The sequence below is a fragment of the Pipistrellus hanaki genome (genome assembly GCF_964339955.1).
Source record: "Pipistrellus hanaki genome assembly, chromosome: 12".
Lineage (NCBI taxonomy): Eukaryota > Metazoa > Chordata > Mammalia > Chiroptera > Vespertilionidae > Pipistrellus > Pipistrellus hanaki.
The window spans coordinates 23,500,628-23,524,354 of record NC_140514.1 but is presented as its reverse complement, the minus strand read 5'-3'; the positions used below and the strand labels follow the sequence as shown (position 1 = coordinate 23,524,354).

The 23,727-nt window shown below is 40.3% G+C and overlaps 1 protein-coding gene across 1 annotated transcript in view; it reads left to right on the top strand.

Annotated features, from left to right (window-relative positions):
• FSHR (follicle stimulating hormone receptor) overlaps positions 1–23,727 on the top strand; it is a gene marked incomplete at both ends in the record, with an annotated part of 119,357 nt that overhangs the window by 71,523 nt on the left and 24,107 nt on the right. The window contains 2 exons of the mRNA XM_084901011.1: positions 9,556–9,630; positions 12,168–12,242. Coding sequence (XP_084757137.1) covers positions 9,556–9,630; positions 12,168–12,242 — 150 coding nt within the window. The remainder of the gene's footprint in view (positions 1–9,555; positions 9,631–12,167; positions 12,243–23,727) is intronic.

Below are 23,727 nucleotides of genomic sequence, written 5' to 3'. Positions count from 1 at the left end.
CCCTGACTGGAATCAAACCCAGGACCTTTCTGTCCACAGGCTGATGCTCTATCCACTGAGCCACACCAATGAGGGCTAACTTGGTAATTTTTAATCCTTAATTTTATAAAGTGTTTGGGAACTAAAAGAAAGAAAAACCAACCTTAACTGAACATCTCTCAGCCTCCATTCCCAGTTCTTGCTAGCAGGTTATAAACTGTTGCCACTATAATACACCTCTTTAGGTTATACAAGCAGCAAGCAATAAAAGACTCACTCTCAACTCTGGGGAGATATTTTTCCAATAGTTTTCTCATTTCTTCATTGTCTTTGCACCTCCTCAGCACTCTGGAAAGCCTATGGGCTTACACTGTCACTGACCTTGTCTAATCATATTGATTGTCAGTGATTGCAGTCTAATTGGAAAAGCAAGTTGCTATGGTAATTCCTGTGTCTTATATCTTACATTTAAAGATACAATAATCTTAAAAGGAGGGAAATTGCTTGCAGTTGGTGACATAGGAAAACATAATTATATATACAAAGTTGTGAAACTAATCTATTTAAATGAATTCTAAAATCTAAATTGGAATTTGATATAATAAATTGATCCCAGAATGTTTATCAGTTGGTCATAATGTTTTTCTTTTCCTCCAAATACGTACTTTTTTTTTTGGGGGGGGGGGGGGAATAAAGAAAATGTATCATGAACAAGCAGGAAGGAGGTGACTACTCATAACCTAAAGTTAGATATAAGGATCCATAGCATCAGGAGGCTGCATTGTGTGCTTGGAAGAACATCAGCATGGAAGTTGACAGACACAGGTTCTGCTTCTCTACCTTTAACTTGCTGTGTGACTTTAGGTAAATTACCATACCTTTCTGTGCATTATCATTTTCACTGATAATAGCTTTTGCTTCTTTCATTAATTTAGTCAATCAACAATGACGTATTGAACAGGAAGCTTTGAAAATCAGTCTCAATTAAAAAGAGTAAAGAGCAATTTCTCATTAGAAGCATCTTGAAGGCAGAAATTGTATTCTGTTGAGTATGACTGAATAAGAGGCCTGAAAAGTAATTTGAGATTTGGTACCAAAAAATAAAGCATTGTTAATACATCTTCCCTCCAACTCAATAAAATTTAAAGCCTGCATGGTGTGATGTAATGGTTTTGTTCTATTAAGAATTCAACAGTGGCCACTCTACTTGTAGGTGTGGCCCTAAGGTAAGGGGCTTAGGACTAGAAGGTAGCATCACCAGCACTCAACTGCTGAGCCACACCAGCCGGGCTGTTTTGCTTCTTTCTAAGTGTTTGTTTAAACCAGTGTTTCCCAAACTTCTCTCATGATGAGAATCACCTGGTGGAGTTGTTAAAACACAGATTCCTGAATCCCAACTAAGAAGTGCTAAACTAGAATTTTGGGGAACATATAGGTAAAATTGTATACTTAACTAGTGCTCTAAGACAGATGTTATATACAGAGCACTAAGTTAGGTATGCAATTTTACCTATATGTTCCCAAAAATTCTAGTTTAGCACTTCTTAGTTGGGATTCAGGAATCTGTGTTTTAACAACTCCACCAGGTGATTCTCATCATGAGAGAAGTTTGGGAAACACTGGTTTAAACAAAGGTTTCCAGCCGGGACCGGTTTGGCTCAATGGATAGAGCGTCGGCTTGGGGACTGAAGGGTCCCGGGTTCGATTCCGGTCAAGGGCAAGTACCTTGGTTGCGGGCATATCCCCGGTAGGAGGTGTGCAAGAGGAAGCTGATCAATGACTCTCTCTCATCGATGTTTCTAACTCTCTATCTCTCTCCCTTCCTCTCTGTATAAAAATCAATAAAATATCAATATATATAAAAAAAAATAAAAAAAAAAAAATAAACAAAGGTTTCCAAAGCACAGAAAAGGCCTGGACAGAAACTGAACTGGTTCCCAACATACTGGGTGGCCTTGACCAGCTGAATCAAAGACTCCTATTCGCAGAGAATCCAGTCTCCTCCTTACTTTCTAGAATGACTGTATTTTTCTTCAGGCATTGACAAAGTCTCATAAAATGGGAAGCTTTTTTAAAAAACCATCTTCCTTTTTCCTGACCTAGAGATCTCTTTGCTGTAAAAACGGGGACATTTTCAGGACCAATGGGAAGCAAAAAAGAGCCTGGAGTAGGGCTTTGGATTGCCATTTGGGGTGGGATAAGTAAATGTACTGCCCAGAAAGGGATTATGGAGTCAGTGAAAATAGGCCCCTGAATTTCTAAATTCAAAGAAATTCAGAAAACGTAGCAAAAGAGCAGAATGGATAACAGCTCTGCATGCAGGGTGCTTATGAGGGTGCTACACTCAAGCGTTCCAAGAGGAAAAGAAAACAATCAATGTGACTCAAATTCAGAAATGGCCAAATGTGATTTCCTTGTTGTTCCCTCATTGCAGCCCATAAAGGGGGCACTTCTGTGCCAAGAATAAGAGTTAATGGGGTGGAAAATGAAGGAGCATAAAAGACAGAGTAATTATGTGTTACAGAGTGAAAACAGAGGCTGGGAGGAGGATGAAAGCCAATTGGGGGAGGGTGGGTCATGCTACAGGTATGCCAAGGATAGCAAAAAGGCACAGCAGATCCCAGAGAGATTATTAAGGAAGATTTTTTGGGTGCTGTGGGGTGAAGGAAGTGGACAGGAAAGCCCACAATAACTGCCATGTATACATACATTTGGTGTTTCTTTGGTAAAGAAGCTCGGGATAGATGACAAGGAATGAATCAACACTGGCTTACAGGGAGCTCAATGGAGCCCTCTTTAAGCTGACAATAAAAGCTTCAGGAGAAAAATGACTCAGGCCAGCGGTACTTTTTTTTACTGTGTCCAGGGCTCAGGGAGAACAGCCCTTGCTGGATACCCTGCTGCTGCTCCTTCGTGGCTCTGCCCACAGAGCTGCTCCTAAGGGAACAGGTGCAGTGTCTTAAGAAGGATGCTTTACAGAGCCCCTGCCTTCACCCCAGCTTGTTAGAAACGGAAGCTGGCTGTCATGAAGAACTGCCAACCATGTGGCTGGCTATCTTTAAATAACAGAATCACAGAAATAATTAAAATCATGGAATTCTAGGGCTAGAAGGAACCCAAAAGATTATCTGAATCAATAGTACTGTTTTATAGATGAGGAACAAAAGTAACTGATTTGATCAAAGAGAGTGGTTAATTAGTGGCAGAGCTGAGACTAGAACCTACATCTCCTGGCTCCAGTGATGTAATAAAAATAATAGTAAGCAGCATAACCTTTGCATAACACTGTGTGCTTTGGTTCCTCCTGCATGACATGCATTATTCATACGGTCATCAATAGTTCTGCCAACTACAGAGGATGGAGTATACAATATACTGAGAGACAGGGTCTTAGCAATATCTCATAGAGGAAATGGATCTCAGAGAGCTTCAGTAATTTGCTAAAGTGATGAAAGACTTCCGACTGCCACTTGGGAGTCCTTGTCTTATGCAGCTCTACATTACTGCAGTGTAGACAGCAGGGCGGGTGGGGGAAGTGTTCAAATTCCTTAATATGAACACCTCCCAGGGTCTGTGTGCTAATGGAGTTAGTAGTCCCCATGGTTAAAATGTTGTTCTTTCTGGCAGACCACACTGAAGCCAAGGAACCCAATCAATGTTTGAAAGTTAGTGTTGATACTTCCCTTTCTTCTTTACACAGTGTTCATTCCCTTATGACCTTCCCAACCCTTTGTTTTCCATTACTTAGAACTCAATGAATGACTATTTAAATAACTTCTGAGATGCATACACAGAGTAATAAAGGAATTGTCTACCTTTTCTAACTTCTAACTTTAACAGCATTCTACCTCCAGAAAATCTCTTCCCCTTTCCCTCCTGCTCTTTCTCCCTCCTTCACTTTTTATCCCTCTCTTTTAATTCCATTTGCTTTCCCAAACAACAATCATACTCACGGCACTCAATCCTAAGTACTAGATACACTCCTATATCCAGACAGAGATAAACTCTTAGGCCATCACCTTTTACTCCACCCTTTTCTCCACTAGCCACTCCATTTTTATTCTTTTGCATATTACATACATTACCTTGAATATACTCCAAATTTTAATTGAATCATCAGAACACTTAATTGTTTGAAAGAAAATGACTCATGGCCTACTCAAACCTCTCCTGAGTCATCACTTAAGAACTGCTGGTCTAACGGAAATTGCAAAGAGCCATTATTATGATAATGATGGTGGGAAATGAAAAGACGTTTGCAAGAAATACTGAAAAAAGTAATTGTGTGGATTTAGGATATATTCAATTTTAAAGAGTAGTCAGAGATGATCTCAGGATTTAAAGCTTGGATTGAGTCAGAGCCAAGAGGGAGACAGATGGAGCTGTTGGCCACATCTGTGATTAGGGAGGGGAGGAGTTGGAAGAGGAAAATAAACCTGCCCTAGACTAGCTGTCCATGAAGGGTTTGCAGAACATGTAGTAGAATATGAATTTGGCAGCTACAGACTTGGGACTCTGGTCTAACAAGGAAACTTGTTCCAATGACATGTGAGGCATCAACAAAAAGGTACTAACAGGACAAACTTGAGGGATACTATAATAAAACAGAGCTTGAGAAATGCTGACATCTAAAGTGGTTTGAGAGGGAAAATATGGCATATGGGTGTTTGTGAATTCAATGACCTCATCTTGAACCCAGGTAAGTAGAGCTAAAGGCATCCAGACACCATTAGTACATATCAAATACATACATGTGTTTATTGCATGCTGTATTAAATGTAAAAAACACTAGGACAAAAGCCTATCTTACAGACAAGCTAGCCTTGCCACTTTTTACCAGACTTGGGCATATAGCTTAGAGAAAAGAGGATAAATAAATACCAAAGACAAACTTCACCTTCTTTGCAGTTTTGTGGATGCCATTATCAGGATTCAAATACTACTTTTCCTTCAACTATCTATCGGTCTATCCACTAAACATTTGTTGAGTGCCTATTATTGTACATTCCAACTTATCACTAGATGATGGAAATACAAAGATAGTCAGACAAGATAACCATCCAGAAACACAAAGTCAGGTTGGGGAGTTAAACAATGCCACCACCACCACTCCCCAAAAGCAATGACCACACAATGTGTGAACTGCTTTAACTGAGAAACTACAGAAGTCTTGTGAGAATGGGTTGGGAAACTTGAATGATAAGAGAGTAAGGGAAAGCTTTTCAGAGAGGGTGTGGGGTTTTTTAAATTAAGTACTTCATTCCTCTTAAGTTGATTTGGACTCCTCTACCATTCTTTTCACATCTTCTATGTCTGTGTTTGGGAGAAAGACCTGGTGGGGTGTTACTAACCTTTCTTCTAAAGAGCCTTCCAATCCAAAGTGTGATCTCAATATCAGCATGATCCCCTCACCTAAGGTACTAGAAATGCAGAACCTCAGGCCCCATTCAAGATCTTCCCCCTGGGAATCTGAATTTTAACAAGATCCCCAGGTGATTCGCATGTGCAGGAACATCTTGAAAAGCACTGTCATAGAAGATGAGAGCCTCACCTCAGGAAACAAACTTCCCACAGTGAGGGCCCCTCACCCAAGAAGGGCAGCATTCAGTGTCTACCTTGAAATGAGAGTGAACATTTCTATTTTAGCATTATTATTTTTAAAAAATGTTTTACCATACAGACCACCGGGCCATTTTGATATCTATCCCAACCCCAGAGCTCTCCTCTCTCATGAAACTTTACCTCTAACTTTTAGAAAACACCATCACACCTTGAAATTGTGGCAATTGTAATGATTTGTCACAACTGCAAAGAACATTCTTAACAGCGTCATTTGAGACAAAGAATGATTTTTCAATTAGGTAAGCTCTTTGGGTGGAAAAATTCCATAGCCTCTCTTCAAAGACCCGTTGAGTGATCCCCACAATTGTGTTATCTTAGCCAAACCAGATCACCTCTGCTAATCTACTTGGAGACGGTATGGGCTGCACTAATTCTAAATTACACAGGTGCACTGAAAATGAAGGGAAGCTAGTCATATATATATATATATATATATATATATATATATATATATATATATATATATATTGCTAATTATCAACACTAACTAAATGTAAGGTGTTACTACATATTTTCACATCTCTTCCTACACATTTTCAGTGTTGTGATTTCTTGTTGAAACTTTTTTACATATGAAAAAATTAACCTAACTCACATCTGCTCTACTTACTCCTGTCTCCAGGTTCTATCTCCAGGTTTCTCTTACTTCTGTTTAGTCTCGTTATCTTATACTACAGAACCTTGTTTATTTAATTTATTGTCTTAGTAACCATGGAAAAAATGTTCCTTGTCCTGAAGCAAGTTTTAAGACAGAAATCATAAATCTAAGAGGACCTTTTGGCCATCTAGTCCAGCAGGTCTCAATCTTTCATGCGCATTAGACTCACCTTTGCTTGGAGAACTAAAAGGAGGAAAAAAAACACCAAGTCAGCCAAAACTGGTTTGGCTCAGTGGTTAGAGCATTGGCCTGTGGACTGAGAGGTACAGGGTTTGATTCCAGTCAAGGGCATGTACCTTGGTTGCGGGCATATCTCCAGGGGGGCGTATGTAGGAGGCAGCTCATCGATGTTTCTCTCTGTAAAAATCAATAAAATATATATTTTTTTTTAAGAAAAACATCAAATCAAACTCCAGACCAAATAAATCCAACTCTCTGGTGTGGACTCAGACTTTGGAATTTGTAAAGATCCATGAGAAGATTCTAATGTGCAGCCAGAGCTGAGAAACTGATCTAGTCCAACTCAACTTTCCAGATGTGGGATGGGGGGAAAGAGAGCCAAGTTGGAAAGGAACCTTACATAAAATCATCAAGATAGAACTAGGATTTGAATCCCTAATTCTGGCCAGACAACATGACTAAGATTTTCCCGTTGTTCTCTTAATTCAATTCTCAAAATGAAACAAACAAAAATGGAGTTTTAGTGTTCTTGCTTAAAAATAAGTCATTTTCAAATAACTTTAAATTCACTGCCTCCATCGAGGCCTCAGGCAATAATTACCCTGGTTTCCCTCAGTGCAGATTGGTTTTTCCTGTTTTAGAACCACGTAGAAATGGAATTATACAGTATGCATTCTTTTATGTCTGCATTCTTTCACTCAGCATACTTTTTTAAAGATTCAGTGATGTTGTATCAGCAGTTTGTTCCATTTTATCCACGAGCAGTATTCCATCGCATGAATATTCTATAGTTTATCCAATTGGGTTGCTTCCAGTTTGGGGCTATTACAAATAAAGCTGCTAGGGGCATTTGTGTACAAGTCTTTGAAAGTGCATAAATTTTTATTTCTCTTGAATAAAGATATAGGAGTAGAAATATTGGGCCCAACATGGCCCAGGAGGCAAGATACATACAAGAAAATGGTTCTCGCCTTAGTTGGTTTGGCTCAGTGAATAGACTGAAGACTGAAGGGTCCCAGGTTCAATTCCAGTCTAGGGCACATGCCCGGGTTGTGGGCTCGCTCCCCAGTAGGGGGCGTGCAGGAGGCAGCCAATCAATGATTCCCTCTCATCATTGATGTTTCTATCTCTCTCTCCCTAGCCCTTCCTCTCTGAAAAAAAAAAAAAAAAAAAAAAAAAAAAAAAAATATATATATATATATATATATATATATATATATATATATATATATATATAGAAAATGGTTCTGCATCCAGGCAGTTCTCTTTATTAACAGAGATCAAAATGCCAACTTCATGGGCATGTTCAAAGGATGGGAGAGAAAGGATGGTTGGTAAATAAATGATAATAGAAATAACTAGAAACAGAATTGGGCTGGATTGTTCTTAATGAGATACTTTCCCTGTACACTGTTCACCTCCCCCCAATGCTCATCCAGCCAAAGGCTCTACCTCTCCTGTCCTTCAAGGTGAGGCCATAAAATGTGAACTACAATACTTTCTGAATTAATTTAGAAGTGTTTTATGGCTTGTTGGTTCTATTAATTTTTAGTTATCTTTTAAGGAGAAATGCCTACCTTTAGGGCATTATTAGACTCATATATGACCACAAGCAGTGACCAACCTATTGGTAACTGTAAGTGAACCTGAAAATAGCTTTTGGAAAATATGACTTTATTTGCATTTAAACCCCCTCTGTCGTCTAGTTCTTCCCCCATGTCTTATTCTCCACCTGTGCAACTCTTCCACTCCTTCCGTCTGCAGGCCAGAGGATCAAGATAAATGGCCAATGTCTGGTGTGTTCTATTACACACACACACACACACACACACACACACACACACACCCCTTATCTATGTTCAATGGTAAAAGTTGTGAAGACTTCAATTTACCAAATGAATCATAAAAGATGCTTTCCTAGAATAAGAAGCAGTTTTCTCTCATAAAATGTCTTCCTCGTGGAGCCTTGTGAGAAGTGACCCTGTCTTCACTGAGGTGACAAGCCCCAGATGTCATTAGCCCCCCTCACTGAGGTGGCTGCTGTTCACAGTTACATTTCCCCTCTCCCACCAGCCAGTCTCCTGTCCTGCCCTCCAGGCTGGTCCCTTGATCAAGGGCCTTTTTTGAACTCTTCAGCTAAACAGGCCAGCAGACAGGCTTCTTTCTCAGCCAATTTGAATAATGCTGCCTTGAGATTTCCGGAGACACTCAGTTTTGGCTTTGGAACTGCATGCAGGTCTTCCTTGGGAAGCCTAATAGCATGTTTCATCTGTGAACCACTTGATAAAAATTAACTGACTAAGCTACGCCCTCTCTTCACAAACTAGGCTTTTGCACGATGGCCTTCCTTCTCCACTGCCCTCAAATTACTCCAGGAGGAAAGAAACTGGGGCTAAAGGATCTTTGGGGGGCATTTTAGGCAACATTAATGCCAAAGACCTTGAAACAGCAACCCCACTTGGGTAATGACTAAACTAGGGAAGGATTTAAATCCATGTTTATTTAAAAGACACTGAATTGAGGTTCTCATCTCCCACAGCCTAGTCAGCAAACATAAGAGCTTGACTTCCTGGTCTAGGGCAAGGTCACTGAGTACAGCCCATGGCACTAAGTGCAAACTGCCACTTGTCTTTATATATAATATTTTATTGGAACACAGTCATGCTCATTTACATGTTATCTATGGCTACTTTTGCCCTAAATTATCAGTTGAGTAGTTGCAACTTAGACCAAATGGTCTGCTGAACCAAAAAATATTTACTTTCTGGCCTTGTAGAAAAAGTTACCAACTCCCAGTGGAGGGAACTTAAAGTTTGCTCTCAGCCTACACGTTCCCTAAATATCTGTAAGCAAGTCTTTTTCCCTCTGCAGACTCAGTCTCTACATCTATTGATTGAAAAGCCTGTAAAGTGAGGCATCGCCTTGGGTTTGTTCTCCCATTGTTTTGCAAATATTAGCATCTAATAAATTTGCTTTATTACAGCTGACTTCATGGAGGGCAGAAAAGTGTTTTGTGAGTCTCATGAATCATCCTAACCACCAGCCTCTCTGCTAAGCACTGAGTCCATTTATGGAGTATAATTGAACTGACTTGAATTATACATCTTTCTTCACAGAGAGATCTCACAGAATGATGTCTTGGAAGTGATAGAGGCGAATGTGTTCTCCAATCTGCCCAAATTACATGAAATGTAAGCAAGAAACTATGGGGTTTGCTCATGATTGTTCTTGACAATCACCTGAAAGTCTGCTTCTATTCCCAGCTCTGCTCTGTCCTCATATCCCTGCAATTTCATTTTAAGATGAAAGTCAGCCCAAAGGGAACTCAGCCTGATATCCAGGCATTAGTCCAGAACCTAGTTGTACCCGATTTCCCCTACTCCCAGAGTTGTTTGCATAATAAACCCAAGAAATTGGTTCTGAGACTGCCAGCAAGTATCTCCACCTCATCCTTTTATTTAAAGTCATTCCATAGTCAAAACTCAAAATTAGTCTCACATGATGTAGTTGAAGATGAGTAGTGCTCGTCTGAATACTTGCCTATGCCATATAATCACAAAAAAAAACTTTGGCCAAGATACAAAATCATTTTGAGCCTTAGTTTTCTTATTTATAAAATGGGAACAATATAATTGCATGCCTCATAATATCACTGTGATAAATGTAATTAGATCTAACACATCAACTGGCATGAGTGTTTCAATGATTCTTGTTTCTCTTACTCTTCCAATCAAATTTCCTTTCTCTTCCAATCAAATTTCCTTTCTCTTGTTGACATTCTAGGTTACAATATGTCAGTACTCACACAGATCCACTTCTGTTTCATATAATGATTATAAATTACTTCATAGAATCATAGGCTAGCAGACACTTTAGAAATGGTCTAGTTCAGAATTTTCCAAAGTAGGTTGTATATCATTAAACACTCAGGAATTTTTTGTGTTTAAAAAAGAGTGGGAAATTATATGGTCAAATAAGATTGGGAAAATCAATCTAAATTTGCTTACTATAGAAAAACTTCTCAAAACCTATAATATGAGGATATATACTTGGAATCTCCAAGAAACATATTATATTAAATGGCTCTCAACTAATGTCACTGCAAAGGTTTCTTCTGTGGCACATACATTAACATCTCACAAAATCTCCATGAAACACATTTAAGAGAGCAAATGAATCACTCTTCTAATTTTACAGATGAGTGATGAAAGGCACAGAGAAGTTATAAGGCTTGCCTATCATCACCCAGCAAAAGCCACAGCAGTATAAGAACTTGAATATAAATCTCTCAACTCTTGAATCTTTTTAAAACTTAAAATATATCAAGTATTTGCCAAGTATCAGTAGGAAATAGACATATAGATATATAGATATATATGGTCTCTAATGACCAGCTTGTAATACACAAACAACACACACACACACACACACACACACACACACAACTTTGTTTAGGAAATACAGACACTCAGTCTGTCCATTTTGGCAGACTCTCCTTCCCTTTTCCTTCCTACCACCCACCCAGTCCCCCACCCTCTTTCTCCCCCGTTGTCATTAATCCTCTGCAACTGTGCCTTCCCTTCCTCTTCCCATTTCTCTCCTGCTCCATCCTTTCTCCTCTCTCTGCTTGGCCTCTCCTTCCCCTAGTGGGAAAAGGAGACATGACCAGAGTCTTAGAACCCACAGGAAATAAAGAAATGAACCCCAGAGCAGCCAGCCCTCTGAGCAGAGTCAAGCAGACGTCCCCCTATGCAATGGGCAGTAGAGCTAATGAGGCACCTTTCCTGCATGGAGAGGTGCTCACCCCCATGTAGTACTGACTGTACTTAAAATGATCAATTACCTGGTACTTGGATCTGGATAGCTACATGTTACTACAATATAAAAACTAATGAAACAGGGAGGAAGTCATTAACACAGAGCATCTCTGCAAATATGTATTGATTCATCAAGATAAGGAAATGGCAGCTTCTCTGTTGGAATACAAATGCGAACATGCTCACCTTCAAACTATTGATCAGGACATGGCACAGGGCAACCTGGAGAAGTCACCACCTCCCACCAGCCGCAAGGGAGCAGCCACAGTCTATAGTAGGAAGAGAATCACTGGCATATCCCCAGCTACTGTCTGCTGGGGTTTCAGGGTTAAAGCCAGAGAATCATAGGCTAGCAGACACTTTAGAAATGTCTGAGATGCCCACTGTTTGCCCCAACCTTTGTCTTCCTTTGCCTCTTCACTCTTTTGTTCTCCACCCTATTTCGTTGTTTTCCATCCCCTTATCCTTTGTTGGCTGACCATACAAAAGCTCTATTCCCCATATTGGTCTCATCCCTATCTTCTTACCATCCTCACACCCTGGGAGATCCTTACTAGTAAAAGACTCAGCGGTGCTCAGGGTGAAAACGACCCACCCAGCCAGGGCTTTATTTGCCTCTGACAGACAGACTAAGGAAGACTTTGGTGATGAGAGTTAAACAGGACAGAGTTCATATTTAGTTTGTGTGGGTTAGCATGGTAAAAGGCACTGCATGCATGCTCAATTTTTATTGAAACAATAGATGGATAAATGGATGGATGGATGGATGGATGGATGGATGGATGAATGGATGGATGGATGGATGGATGGATGGATGGATGGATGGATGGATGACATTGGTATATACTGCATAATGTGAAAAATACTATAGTATTCCTTACTGTTGAGATTATGTTCGTGTTCTTTTACAGAAGAATTGAAAAGGCCAACAATCTGCTGTACATCGACCCTGATGCCTTCCAGAACCTGCCCAACCTCCGATATTTGTAAGAATTCCTGTATTCTGGTGCCCCCTCTATGATCAAAGTGTGTGTAATCCTATTTTAGCAAAATGTCCACTTCCTACTCTGGGAAGCAGTTGCTTTTTATCATAGATGTGAGGCAGAAGTGGAGAGACACTGGCTGGTGAACTTTAGTTGAGTTTAATGAGTGAATTTCACTAATATAATTGCATTTTGTTTTCATTTACTAAAACAGACATCACAAGAAATGCCATTTGCATTAATGGGACTGTCACACAGACCTCTTGCAGAACTCAGTCTTAATTTAGTGTTAATGCAATGCAGCCAAAACTTCTGCTAGCATTTAGTTTGCAACCTTGACCTCAAAGACATCATCTCCTCTGTTCTGCATATATGCTTTTTTTTTTCTTTGACAGGTTTCAGTGTTTGATTTTGTAAGTTTTGGTTAATAATAGACATGGTATTGATCAGCAGAGAGATTCCTGGCGTTTGAGTTCCATCCCCTGGGCTTGCCCCCATCAGCAAAAATACTATTTCTTCTACTTAAGTGGCTTATAAATTAGCCAAGGGCTTGACAGAGCCCTTGATGCTATGACGTGGCCCCACAAAATAACAGACAAGAATTTGGGCAATGGAACAAACTTTTTCTAGTTGCCTTATGTATCTCAGACAAGCTTATTTCCTTGTTGAGAGAATAGAAATAATAAATCTGTTACTTATTAAATAATCATGATGCATAACCAACAACCCTATAAGAAAGAGTTGTAAAGCAACAACTATTTATCCTTTCTCACCTGTAAGTTGATCAGAGGAATGGTGCTGCTGACAGGACTCTCATTTTCCTGACCTCAGCTTAGCTCACTCATGCATCTGCAGATAGTTGGCAGGTCAGCAGGAGGCTGGCTGACCTGGATGGTCTCAGTTGAAAAGACAGCTGTCCTCTGAGTGGTGCTCATTTCCAGCAGGCTAGCACAGGCTTATCCTCATGGCAGCCTAGGATTCCAGGAGAGAGAGCTAAATCTTTCAAGCCTCTTGAGACATAACCCCTGAACTAGCACACCATCTCTTCTGGTGAATTTTATTAGCCAAAGAAATTTAAGACCAGCCCAGGTTCGAGAGGGGCAGAAACAGACTCTTCTTCTTGGTGGGAAAAGCTGAAGTCACAACACCAGGTATGAGGACACAGGGAATGATACAGAATTGAGGCCATGTTCGCAATCAATTTTAAGCACATACAAAGTTTTGCACGGTATCTGTCACATAATAAATGCTCAATACATATTAGCTACTATTGATGTTATGGCCCAAAATTTTGATCTATAGAAACTGGGGTTAGTAGCTTCAGTTATTACAAGAACAAATAAGGAAAATTAGGCCATTATGTGCCATAGATCTCTGAATGGAGACTGACTGAAGGAATAAACAATTTCACAGAAGGAATAAACAATTTTCCCTGGATCTGAGGGGGGAAAAAACAAGGTCAACCACTTCTGAGGTAATGTCAGTGGGAGGATGGGCTTTGTTGGCACACAACCTGTGCGGTTACATAGGGCCCTGTTTTCAAAAGGGCCCCACACTCTGAGAACCTCAGACTAGGTTTAGTTCTCTGCTGCTTTGTCTTGAAATATTTAAACATTTCTGAACAAGGGGGCCTGCATTTTCATGTTACATTTAACCCCATAAATTATGTAGGCAGTCCTGCTCAGAGTTAGGGTTATGGTCACTTCTAGTTTCAGAGTTGGGAGTTTTGGCTCCTTAAATGGACTTTGCTGTACTCTCTGCAGAGGCTAGCTGAGGTTAGGCACAGAAGTGGAGGAAATGTGGATTAACAAATAAGGTATGGGTCTTAGACTCAGAAAATCTAGGACTTTATCCTGACCCCATCACTTACTCTTAGGCCAGTCACTGCACTTCTGGGATGTACGCGGCTCTCATGAGCCTCGAGTGAGATGTATATATATATATAAAATATATTTTTTACAAAATATTTAATACTAAAAAGTGCTCAAAAGACATTTTAAAATATACTGTTATTTATAAAATGATTATTTTTGATCAACCGAAGTCTATGAGTCCATCCTTAGGAAAATTTCTGTAAGTGTTGATTAGTTAAGTGTTGAAAAGCTAAGTCCTTCAGTTTTTACCTAGAGTGTTTCCAATGAGTTCAAAATGAGAACTTTGGGATATGCCTGAGCAGTATAAAAAAAATTAAAAATAAAAAAATAATATATATATATATATATATATATATATATATATATATTTTAATTTTTTAAAATTAAATCTGCATTATTAACATATATATATATGTTAATAATGCAGATTTTTTCCCAATAGATTGAGTTACATATATGTTGATATATATGCGATTTGATATGTATGCTATTTTGTTGTATTGACAGCAATCTTCAAAACTTCATATGCTAATTTTCTTAAGGTTTTTTAACATCATAGATATTTTTACACTTGAAAATGTCGAATTTCATGCCAAAAAAAGAGCATTTGAGGGAAGTTTTAATTCATTACTTTATTGGGAAGAAAAGTGCTGCTGAAAGTTATTGTATACTTTGGGAAGCTTATGGTGAATATGTTCTATTTCAAGATACTTATGAACGCTGGTTTAAACACTTTAAAGGTGATGATTTCAATGTGAAAGATAAAGAACATCCAGGTCAACTAAAAAAGTTTGAAGACTAACAATTACAAGCATTATTGTATGAAGATGCATGTCAAACTGAAAAACAATTTGCAGAAAGATTAAACGTTGCTCAGCAAACAATTTCTGATCATGTACAAGCAAAGGGAAAGATTTTAAAGGAAGGAAATGGGTGCCACATCAACTGAACAAAAGACAAATGGAAAACCAAGAAATCATCAGTAAAATGTTGCTTCAATGGCATGAAAGAAAGTTTTTTGCATAAAATTGTGACTGAAGATTAAAAGTTGATTTATTTGGGAATCCCAGATGCACAAAATCATGGGTTGATCCAGGTCAACCATCAACATCAACTGCAAGGCCAAACAGCTTCTGAAAGAAGACAATGGTCTGCATTTGGTGAGATCAGGAAGGTGTGGTGTATTATGAACTTCTAAAACCAGGTGAACCATTAATAGGAATCACTACCAACAACAAATAATCAATTTAAACCACACTTTGGTCATAAAACCACCAGAATGGGCCAGAAGACACAGCAAAGTAATTTTGCTTCATGATGACACACCATACCACTTCAAAACCAGTTAAAGACACATTAAAAGATCTTGCCTGGTAAGTATTAACCCACCCACCATATTCACCAGACTTTGCTTCTTCAGATTATGTTCTGATCAATGGCACACGCACTTTCTGAGCAGCACTTCAAAATGTACTAAGAAATGGAAAATTGGGTCTCTGAATGGTCTGCCTCAAAACAAGAAAAGTTCTATTGGGACAGTATTCACAAATTGCCTGAAAGATGGAGGAATGTGTAGCTATCATTGGTCATTACTTTGAATAAAGCACTTTTGATGTTTCTCTTGAAATTATCATGTTTTCTTTTATTACAAAATACTCATTTTTAACCGGTAAAGGGTCAATTCACATTTTTAACTGATACCGGTTAAAATAGCATGAATAACAATAAAAATGGTAGAGTGGGAGCAGATGAATAAAGAGATGAAGAATCACTGCAGTCTTGGCCAGGTGGCTCAGTTTATTGGAGTGTTTTCCCATCCACAAAAGGCTGTGGGTTCAGTTCCTGGCCAGGTCACATACCTAGTTGCAGGTTCAATCCCCAATCAAGGTGTCTATAGGAGGCCTGATCTCTCTCTCTCTCTCTCTCTCTCTCTCTCTCTCTCTCTCTCTCTCTCTCTCTCTCTCTCCCTCTCCCTCTCTTTTCTCTCTTTCTCTCTTTCTCTCTTTCTCTTTCTCCCCCCCTCAATAAAAAACATATTCTTAGGTGAGGAATAAAAAAAAAATTAAAAAAAAGAATCAGTGCAAAAAAAAAAAAAGAATCATTGCAAAATAAAAATTTTAAAAAGATTCATTGATGCATAATTTGGCCCCAACATTGGCTCCCACTTGTGGTCAGCACCATTCATTCTTATTAACAAGGACCCTGGGCCTTTACTCTAGGGGCTGGGGTTTGGGGAGGAGCTAGGGAGATGTGGGCATAGAAGAAAAGGAAACTGGCAGAACTCAGAGGACAAAGTTATGACTTTGACTCTGGAAGAGGCTGAAATCTGTGTCATCTGTCATCACGTCCAGCCTCTCCTTGGTGTCCTTTTCTCACCTTAAGGTGTTGAGTAGTCCCCATCCCCATCTGGCTCCCTATCATGTTCAGACAAAGCTGGAGGTGACCGACTCCAGCTCCATCCTTGCCTGAGAGGAGAATACTGTTCACGGTGTATTTAAAATGAGCTTTCTAACTGGGAAAAGAAAAGAGTTGGTAAGCAGTTTGGAGTTCTGTCATTGTCAAAGGATCTTCCATGAATGCTCTGGAAAAAAATATCCTTACATAATTCTACAGAGTCCAAAAGTCTGTCACATCCACTTCCATGCAAATCTGCATCAGGAAGCTGAGACAAAGGATTGTTCATCTTAAGCCTTTTTCACTTATTGCCCCTGGGCCTTCCCCACCTGCACGCTCCTCCCCAGAATGTGGCATCCAGTGACCTTAAGAATCCAAAGACATTTCCATTAGCAATATATCTATTCAAGATTCAGAAATATTTTCCCAACCGTAATGAGGAATCACCTAAATTCATGTTTGGTCCTTTAATCTGAAAGCTTATATAATGGAAACAAAGCCCAGTTAAGCTTCCTTCCACACTTAGTATCTGAGCAGAAGTCATAAACAACATTACCATCCAGCAACCAGGCAGAGGTAGACAGCAACGATTTCAGATATTCTTTTGGATGATGAAATACTTGCTAAAGAAAAGAAAAACACACACAAAATGGATGAAGAAATCAGAGGGACCTGTAGGACTGAGTAGTTGTTTATTGCCTTAAGCCAGGATGAATGTTTATAATCACAGCCATCAAAGCAGGAAATTAGAAGGGGTAAGGGTGAGTTGTCATTTGACTTGAGCATCCTAATTGCTGTGCGCACACACACACTGAGAAATGTTTTTCTTCCATTTGATGTTGATTATTTTATGGCGCAGCATTTAAGACAACCAGAAATCAGTATTTTTCATCTCTGCCTTCATATTTCACTGAGGAACCCAAAGTGGTTAGGGAAAACACTCATGAATAAAGAAATGTACTTTGACTAAAAGAATATACATCAAAGAATTCACCTGGGTGGATTTTTTTTTATATCAGTATTGTACTTGCAGGCAATGTTTCTCTCTTATCACTCCACCTTCCTGGAGTTGACCTTTTGTTTATGAAATATTACCTGCTGATCTATAAACAAGGTTCACACAATATTCTCTTGCCTTTGCATCCTGTCAATGTAATTCTCAGGCAGCTGGATGTTGCTTTTTGCTACTCAATAAACTATAATCCCATTTGAGCAAACCCTTCACACACATTGGTAGGCCCCATCTTACTGATGACCACCTTCCATTCACATGTGGGCCTGTCAGACCTCCTTAGGATATCTGCTAAGGGCAATCACGCCCTCTGCTTTCTCCAGTTTGGGATAATTCCTGGAGATTCTTTCACTGGGATTCGCCTCAGCAACTCAGGCTATTTCTTTCCTACCCCTAAATTCCTGTCTTTCCTTCATTCCTCTCTTTCATTTGATTTGTAGGGATAATGAAAGTAGCTTTTAGGCCTAGCCAGTTTGGCTCAGTGGATAGAGTGTAGGCCTGTGGACTGAAAGGTCCTGGGTTCAATACTGGCCAAGGGCACATGCCTGGGTTGGGAGCTTGATCCCCAGTAGACGGTGTGCAGGAGGCAGCCAATTAGTGATTCTCTCTCTTCATTGATGTTTCTATCTCTCTATCCCTCTCCCTTCCTCTCTAAAATCAATAAAAATATATTTTAAAAAAACAAAACGTAGCTTTTCTTGTTATAAAAGCATTTGTTGGACATTGCATGGCAAAGGCACAAAGGGCAGGGACTGGGGCGGTAGTATACAGTAGCAAGGAAGCACACAGGTTTCACTGCCACTTGTCTGGGCCAGGTTTCAGCTTCTGCCCTTGCTAGTTGTGTGACTTAACTTCTCTAAGTCTCAGTCTTACTTTCTTTAACTTGGAAATAGTGTTATCTGCTTCCATGGATTGCATTAAGTGAAATACTTGGAAGAATGACTGACATTTAGAAAATTCTCAGTAAATGTTAGCAATTCTTATTCAATTCCTGGTACTATGATTAATTAGCTAAGGGAGCCCCTGTAAGGAACTTCATCTCTGTACCTTAGTTCCCTCCTCTTCTCAAAGGAATAATACCTACCTTTTGAGACTGATATAAGGATTAATTCAATAACTATAATCATGGTGATGGTGGTGGTATCTCCTTCCCTTTCCAATATTTATTGAAGGCCTCTTCAACTGTTTCTTTTGGATAGAATACACTGATCAGCATTCAAACATGGAAATACATAATTTGTATTTTTCTAAGGACAAAGGCATCCTTCTTACTGAACTCCTGAGATATCCATAAACATCCTTCCAACAAACAACAGTACATTATCCTGCAGAGTTCTAATGGAGGGCTCCTAACTTCCCTGTACTGTTATTTCCAACCATGTGATCATAATCTCTCTTACCATCTCCATCAAAATAAAGTTCAGTTCTTCACACTGCCAGCTGGTTGGCTAATGCTTCCCATATTTATGTTGATTTACAACTTAATGCTTTTTTTAAATCATACTTCACTGCATTTGAACCTCACAGCAATCCAAAGAGTAAGCAGCACAGTAAGAGAATATATGCATTTTATAGAAGTAAGCTTGCCTTGCCTGTGGTCCCTGGTTAGTGGGCTCTTCTGAAAGGAATGCGCAGTGCCCCTATAGACTGTATTACTCTCAAACATTAGATAGTCAGCAACACTTTCTATGGTGCCTTGGAAAGGATATATACTGGAGTTCAATTTTACATGTTATGGCAGCCACACACAGTGGAAAGGTTGCTGCCTTCCCATTTCTCCATTATTTTGGGTGTGAATTGGCCAATGAATGCAAACTCATTTGTTCAGTCAACATTCATTTATTGAAGTCATAGTACTTCCGGGACTTTGTTGTGGATGTTGGGTGTACAAAAGATGACAAGGCAAATGAACCCCTACCCATATGGAGCTTATTGTTTGATGAGATAAACAATGCTTGATAATGTCATGTGGAAAAATGGTATAATGAAAAATAAAGCAAAGAAATTGGAGAGTGATTCCTCAGAAAGGGTGGTTGAGAAAGGATGGAAGACCTTGTGAGAGATACAGCAGACATCTGTAGATAGCTCTAGCTCACCTCAAGGAGCTCAGTCTTCTGGGGGGGGGAAACTATTAACCATTAACCCCTGAAAATAATAACACATCTGTAGAGCTGTGTGGCACTGGTAATAGACAAGAGTACTGACCCAGGACCTTGGGCTTGACTCATCAGGGAAAACTTCTTGGGAATAAAGTGAACTTAGCTGCAATTTGAAGGATATGCAAAATTTAAAAAGACAGTAAAGGAGAAACTTCCTGTGGAAAAAAAAATAGTTGAATAAAAAAAAATGTGAAAGAACCATTATGGAATGGCAGAGGATGGGGAGAAACTGGATCCCAACTGAAAAGGTATGCATATATGCATAACTCAGGGACAGAGACAATAGGGTGGTGAAGGCCTGGGCTGGGGGCAGGCTGGAGGGGATAAAAATGAGACATGTGTAGTGCTTTCAACAATAAATATTTTTTAAAGGTGTGCACTGAAGAGAAAGACGATTGGGTTTGGTAAGACTGGAAAAAGATTAAGGCAGAGGAGTTAGGTCTAATGCAGTAGGAAAGAGTAAGCCATAGAGATTCTTGAGTAGAAGAGTGGCAAGATGACAGTGACTTGGGCTGTGGATTGACTCTTGGCAGGGTATAGACACACTCAAGGGAGTCCTGCTAAGGGGAAGTGGCCATAATCCAGGGGTACCTTAATGGTGGCATCTGGAGAAATAGGAAGGTAATGGGGGACACAACTACTACTGGTGTATAATTCACCTTTATGTCAGACATGGACCAAGTGACTGCAGTGATTTTTGCCCACTCATATCTCATAAATCTCAGTGCTTTCCACACAAAATCATTCTGCAGAGAGCACTCAGTCTTGGCCAGAAGTCATCTTACACAGGGACTGTGATTATTGGGAAGAAATTATTAGCCATCTCCCTGGTTGTCAGCATTATAACTAACTAAACATGTTGTCATGACTACGAGGATGTTAGGGCACAATGGAAATTACACAATTGCTTCTTTTATCAGGAATCTATCTAGCACAGCCAACTTTGCCTGCCATTGTCAACTCCAGGAAAATACGGCCAGATTTTCCTTCTAGAACACTAAAGTTCAGGATGAGATTTTAGCCTGAGCATGTCAGTTCAAGGAGGGTAGGACCTCCTCTTGTCAGAGGGCCTGATCTGAAAGAAGGTGACATTTTTATGCCAGTAACCTCTCCTCCTTGTTCTTCTAATCTGCCCCGTGTGCCATCTCCTGCAAGAAGACCAGGTCCTTTCCATCTACAAGATAATTATTTGATCCATTAACTCACATCAATATGTTTAGGACTCGATATTCTTTCAGGAGATTTTGTATTTTTTTAAAAAAGAAGCCTGTAAAAGGCAATGCTAAGCCCAAGAAATGATCATGATAGACTCCCAGGCAAGGGGGCTCAGAGAGAGAAAAGTCCCTACAGGAGCCACTTACATAGTGTATAGGTAACCATCTACTCCACCCACCTGCAGAGTCTCCAAATTATATTTTCCCAGGATACACCTTCTTATGAGGTAGGTGTATCCTCAGCTCAATTATTTTAAAATAAGATCTGTCTCTGTCTTCAACAGAACAAGTCTAGAGAAGGCTCAGAGGGAAAGGAGTCTCAGATTAGCTGTGTAAAATCAGCCCAATTTCTTCCTCATTACTAGTATCACCCCCAGACAATGATGAAATAATCCCTTTCAGTCTCAGTTTCTTCATCTGCAAAAAGGAAATAACAGAATATGTTTCATGAGGTTAGTCAGATGAGGAAATGAACTCTACATCCTCAATGATCTTTTTAAGCCTTGGTGCCTAATTGTCATCTTCATCAACCTGTGACTCCCAGTGTCATTGTCTGTCCAGCATATTCAGACTCAGTATGGAAGGAGAAAGGCCTTCCATGAGACAGGAGGAACCAGCATCTTGTAGATCACTATTTCCCAGATCAGGCTCCTCTCCAGGATTATAGCTGAGATCCTATGGGCACATTAAACCACCTATCAATTATTCTCCAAAGTTCAACTCCTAGAGCTAAAGGAATGGTAGGATGAACCCCTGCTACTTCGGTCCCCCACGATGAGCACAGACAGCCCCATCAGGGCCTGAGAGGCCCCGCATGTGGAGGTGAGGCTTAGGAGGCAGACAGCCCCTGTTGGCACTGGAAAGGCAAATCACAAATCCTGGGCGCCGGCCTCAGGTACAGGCAGGAGGGAAGACAGCTTAATGAGCAGGATCTGAAGGGGCATCAGGAGAATCACAGCCCCCATGTTGCTTCTTCCACCTCTGCAGCCTCCATGTTGGGAGTTTTATGTGGCATTATTGTCCTTACAGGCCCTTTTAGATTTGCAGTTATCCCTGGGAGAGGCCACACACTAAGATTTAGAGTGAATACAGGAACTATCAGCCACATCTCTGTACCGATGAAGGCAGACCCTGAAGCAGAGATGGGCCAGAGGAGGCTGGGAAGTACAGTGGGCAGCAGGGGTAGGCTGGTCAATGAGAGGGGGGAGGGTGTCAACTGCAATTACCAGATTTTTGCCACACCAGGGTCATGACCAGGTTTTCTTCATCTCTATATCCCCAGTGCCAGACACACACACACACACACACACACACACACACACACACAAAATATTCATTTTTTTCTTCCAGAGAATTTTGGCTGTGATCTAGATCTCTGCCACACTTTTTGAGGGACCCATTATTTTCCTCTTTGTCTGCATTCATCTCATCTGCTTTACCCTTCATAATGGGTGTGAACACAAGTGTATTCTGGCCTGATATTCCCAGAGTCAGCCTGTCCATCTGGGAAGATGTGTTCTGTCTTCTCCATGGCCCGGCTGCAGGAGGAATGCAGTCCAAACTGGCTCAGGACTGGGGGCAATGAAGTGACAGATGTCAACACCTGATTCCACTGACCTCTAATCTAGAGCAAAGGCCATGTCAGAGTACAGGGTCTGCCACAGGTGAGCCCCCACACAGAGGGCCCTCAATGGGAACGTGTCGGAGTGGAACCTTTCTGTTTGGGTGGTGGAGGGTAGCAGCTGCTGTTTTTAGAGAAATATCTTGGGGCATTACAGCATGTGAATACTGCAGCGACAAATGCTCCAAGGAAGAGAATTTTCCTCTCCAGCAGATATTATGCAATCTGCTGCCGTTTAATCATGAGCTCAAACACCCCACAAATAATGTCTAGTTCTAGAGGCCATGAGTTTGGGATTCAAAAATAGTAGTGGTAGGAAGAGGGAGCAGGATGTTTGGGAGACATGGGAAGAAATTAGGCAGCAGCCTCTCTCACAAAGCTCATCCAGCACAGTTTTCTTAGACAAGAGCCAAACCATAGCAGCCATCAGAACACAGAGTCACTGAGCAGGACATCAGGAGAAGCTCTTCTCCTTATAGGAGAGCCACACACTCAGGTCCCAGTCCTGCCCCTGTCTGTGAGAACTTATAAGCAAGGAACCAAGCTTGAGTGGAGAGAAAAAAGAATGACCCTATGTCCTTCAAACCAAGAAAGGGAGGAGATGAGTCAGAGTGGGAGAACTTTAAAAATTCAAGACAGCAAATGAGTGCAAGCCCTGCTAATCGCTCTAGGTCATTGCTGGGTGATGTAGGGCTGGGGAACAGAATCATAATTTAGGAAGTACTTTCACTTTGTATTAACTTATGTAGACTTTTCAAAGCCCTGTGAGATATTTATGGATGGTTCCATTTTACAAATGGGAAACTTGAGGTTTAGAGATGACTGAATTGCCCAAACTCTCAGAATGGGCTTAAGAAATGATCTTGGGGCAGAAGGGCAGGGGAAAATGGTACTTGCTGAGCATCTACTTACTAAAGGACAGACCCTACACTAGGTATCTCATTCACACAATTCATCTCATCTTCCAGTCTTCCAAAACCGTGAGGCCTGTATTTTCCCTGACTCACAAATGAGGATTTTTGAAACTCAGAGATTATGTAGTTGATAGAACCAAGAACTGAAGGCAGGAATGTCTGACCCCCACCCAGTTCGTCCTGCTCTCAGCACCACATAGCTGGAGAGGAGTAGTGTGTGGATGACACATATGCAAGGAGACCAAGTGTTCTGAGCACAGTGTTGACACTTTATTCACGTTTGCCATTTGGTACCTGTGA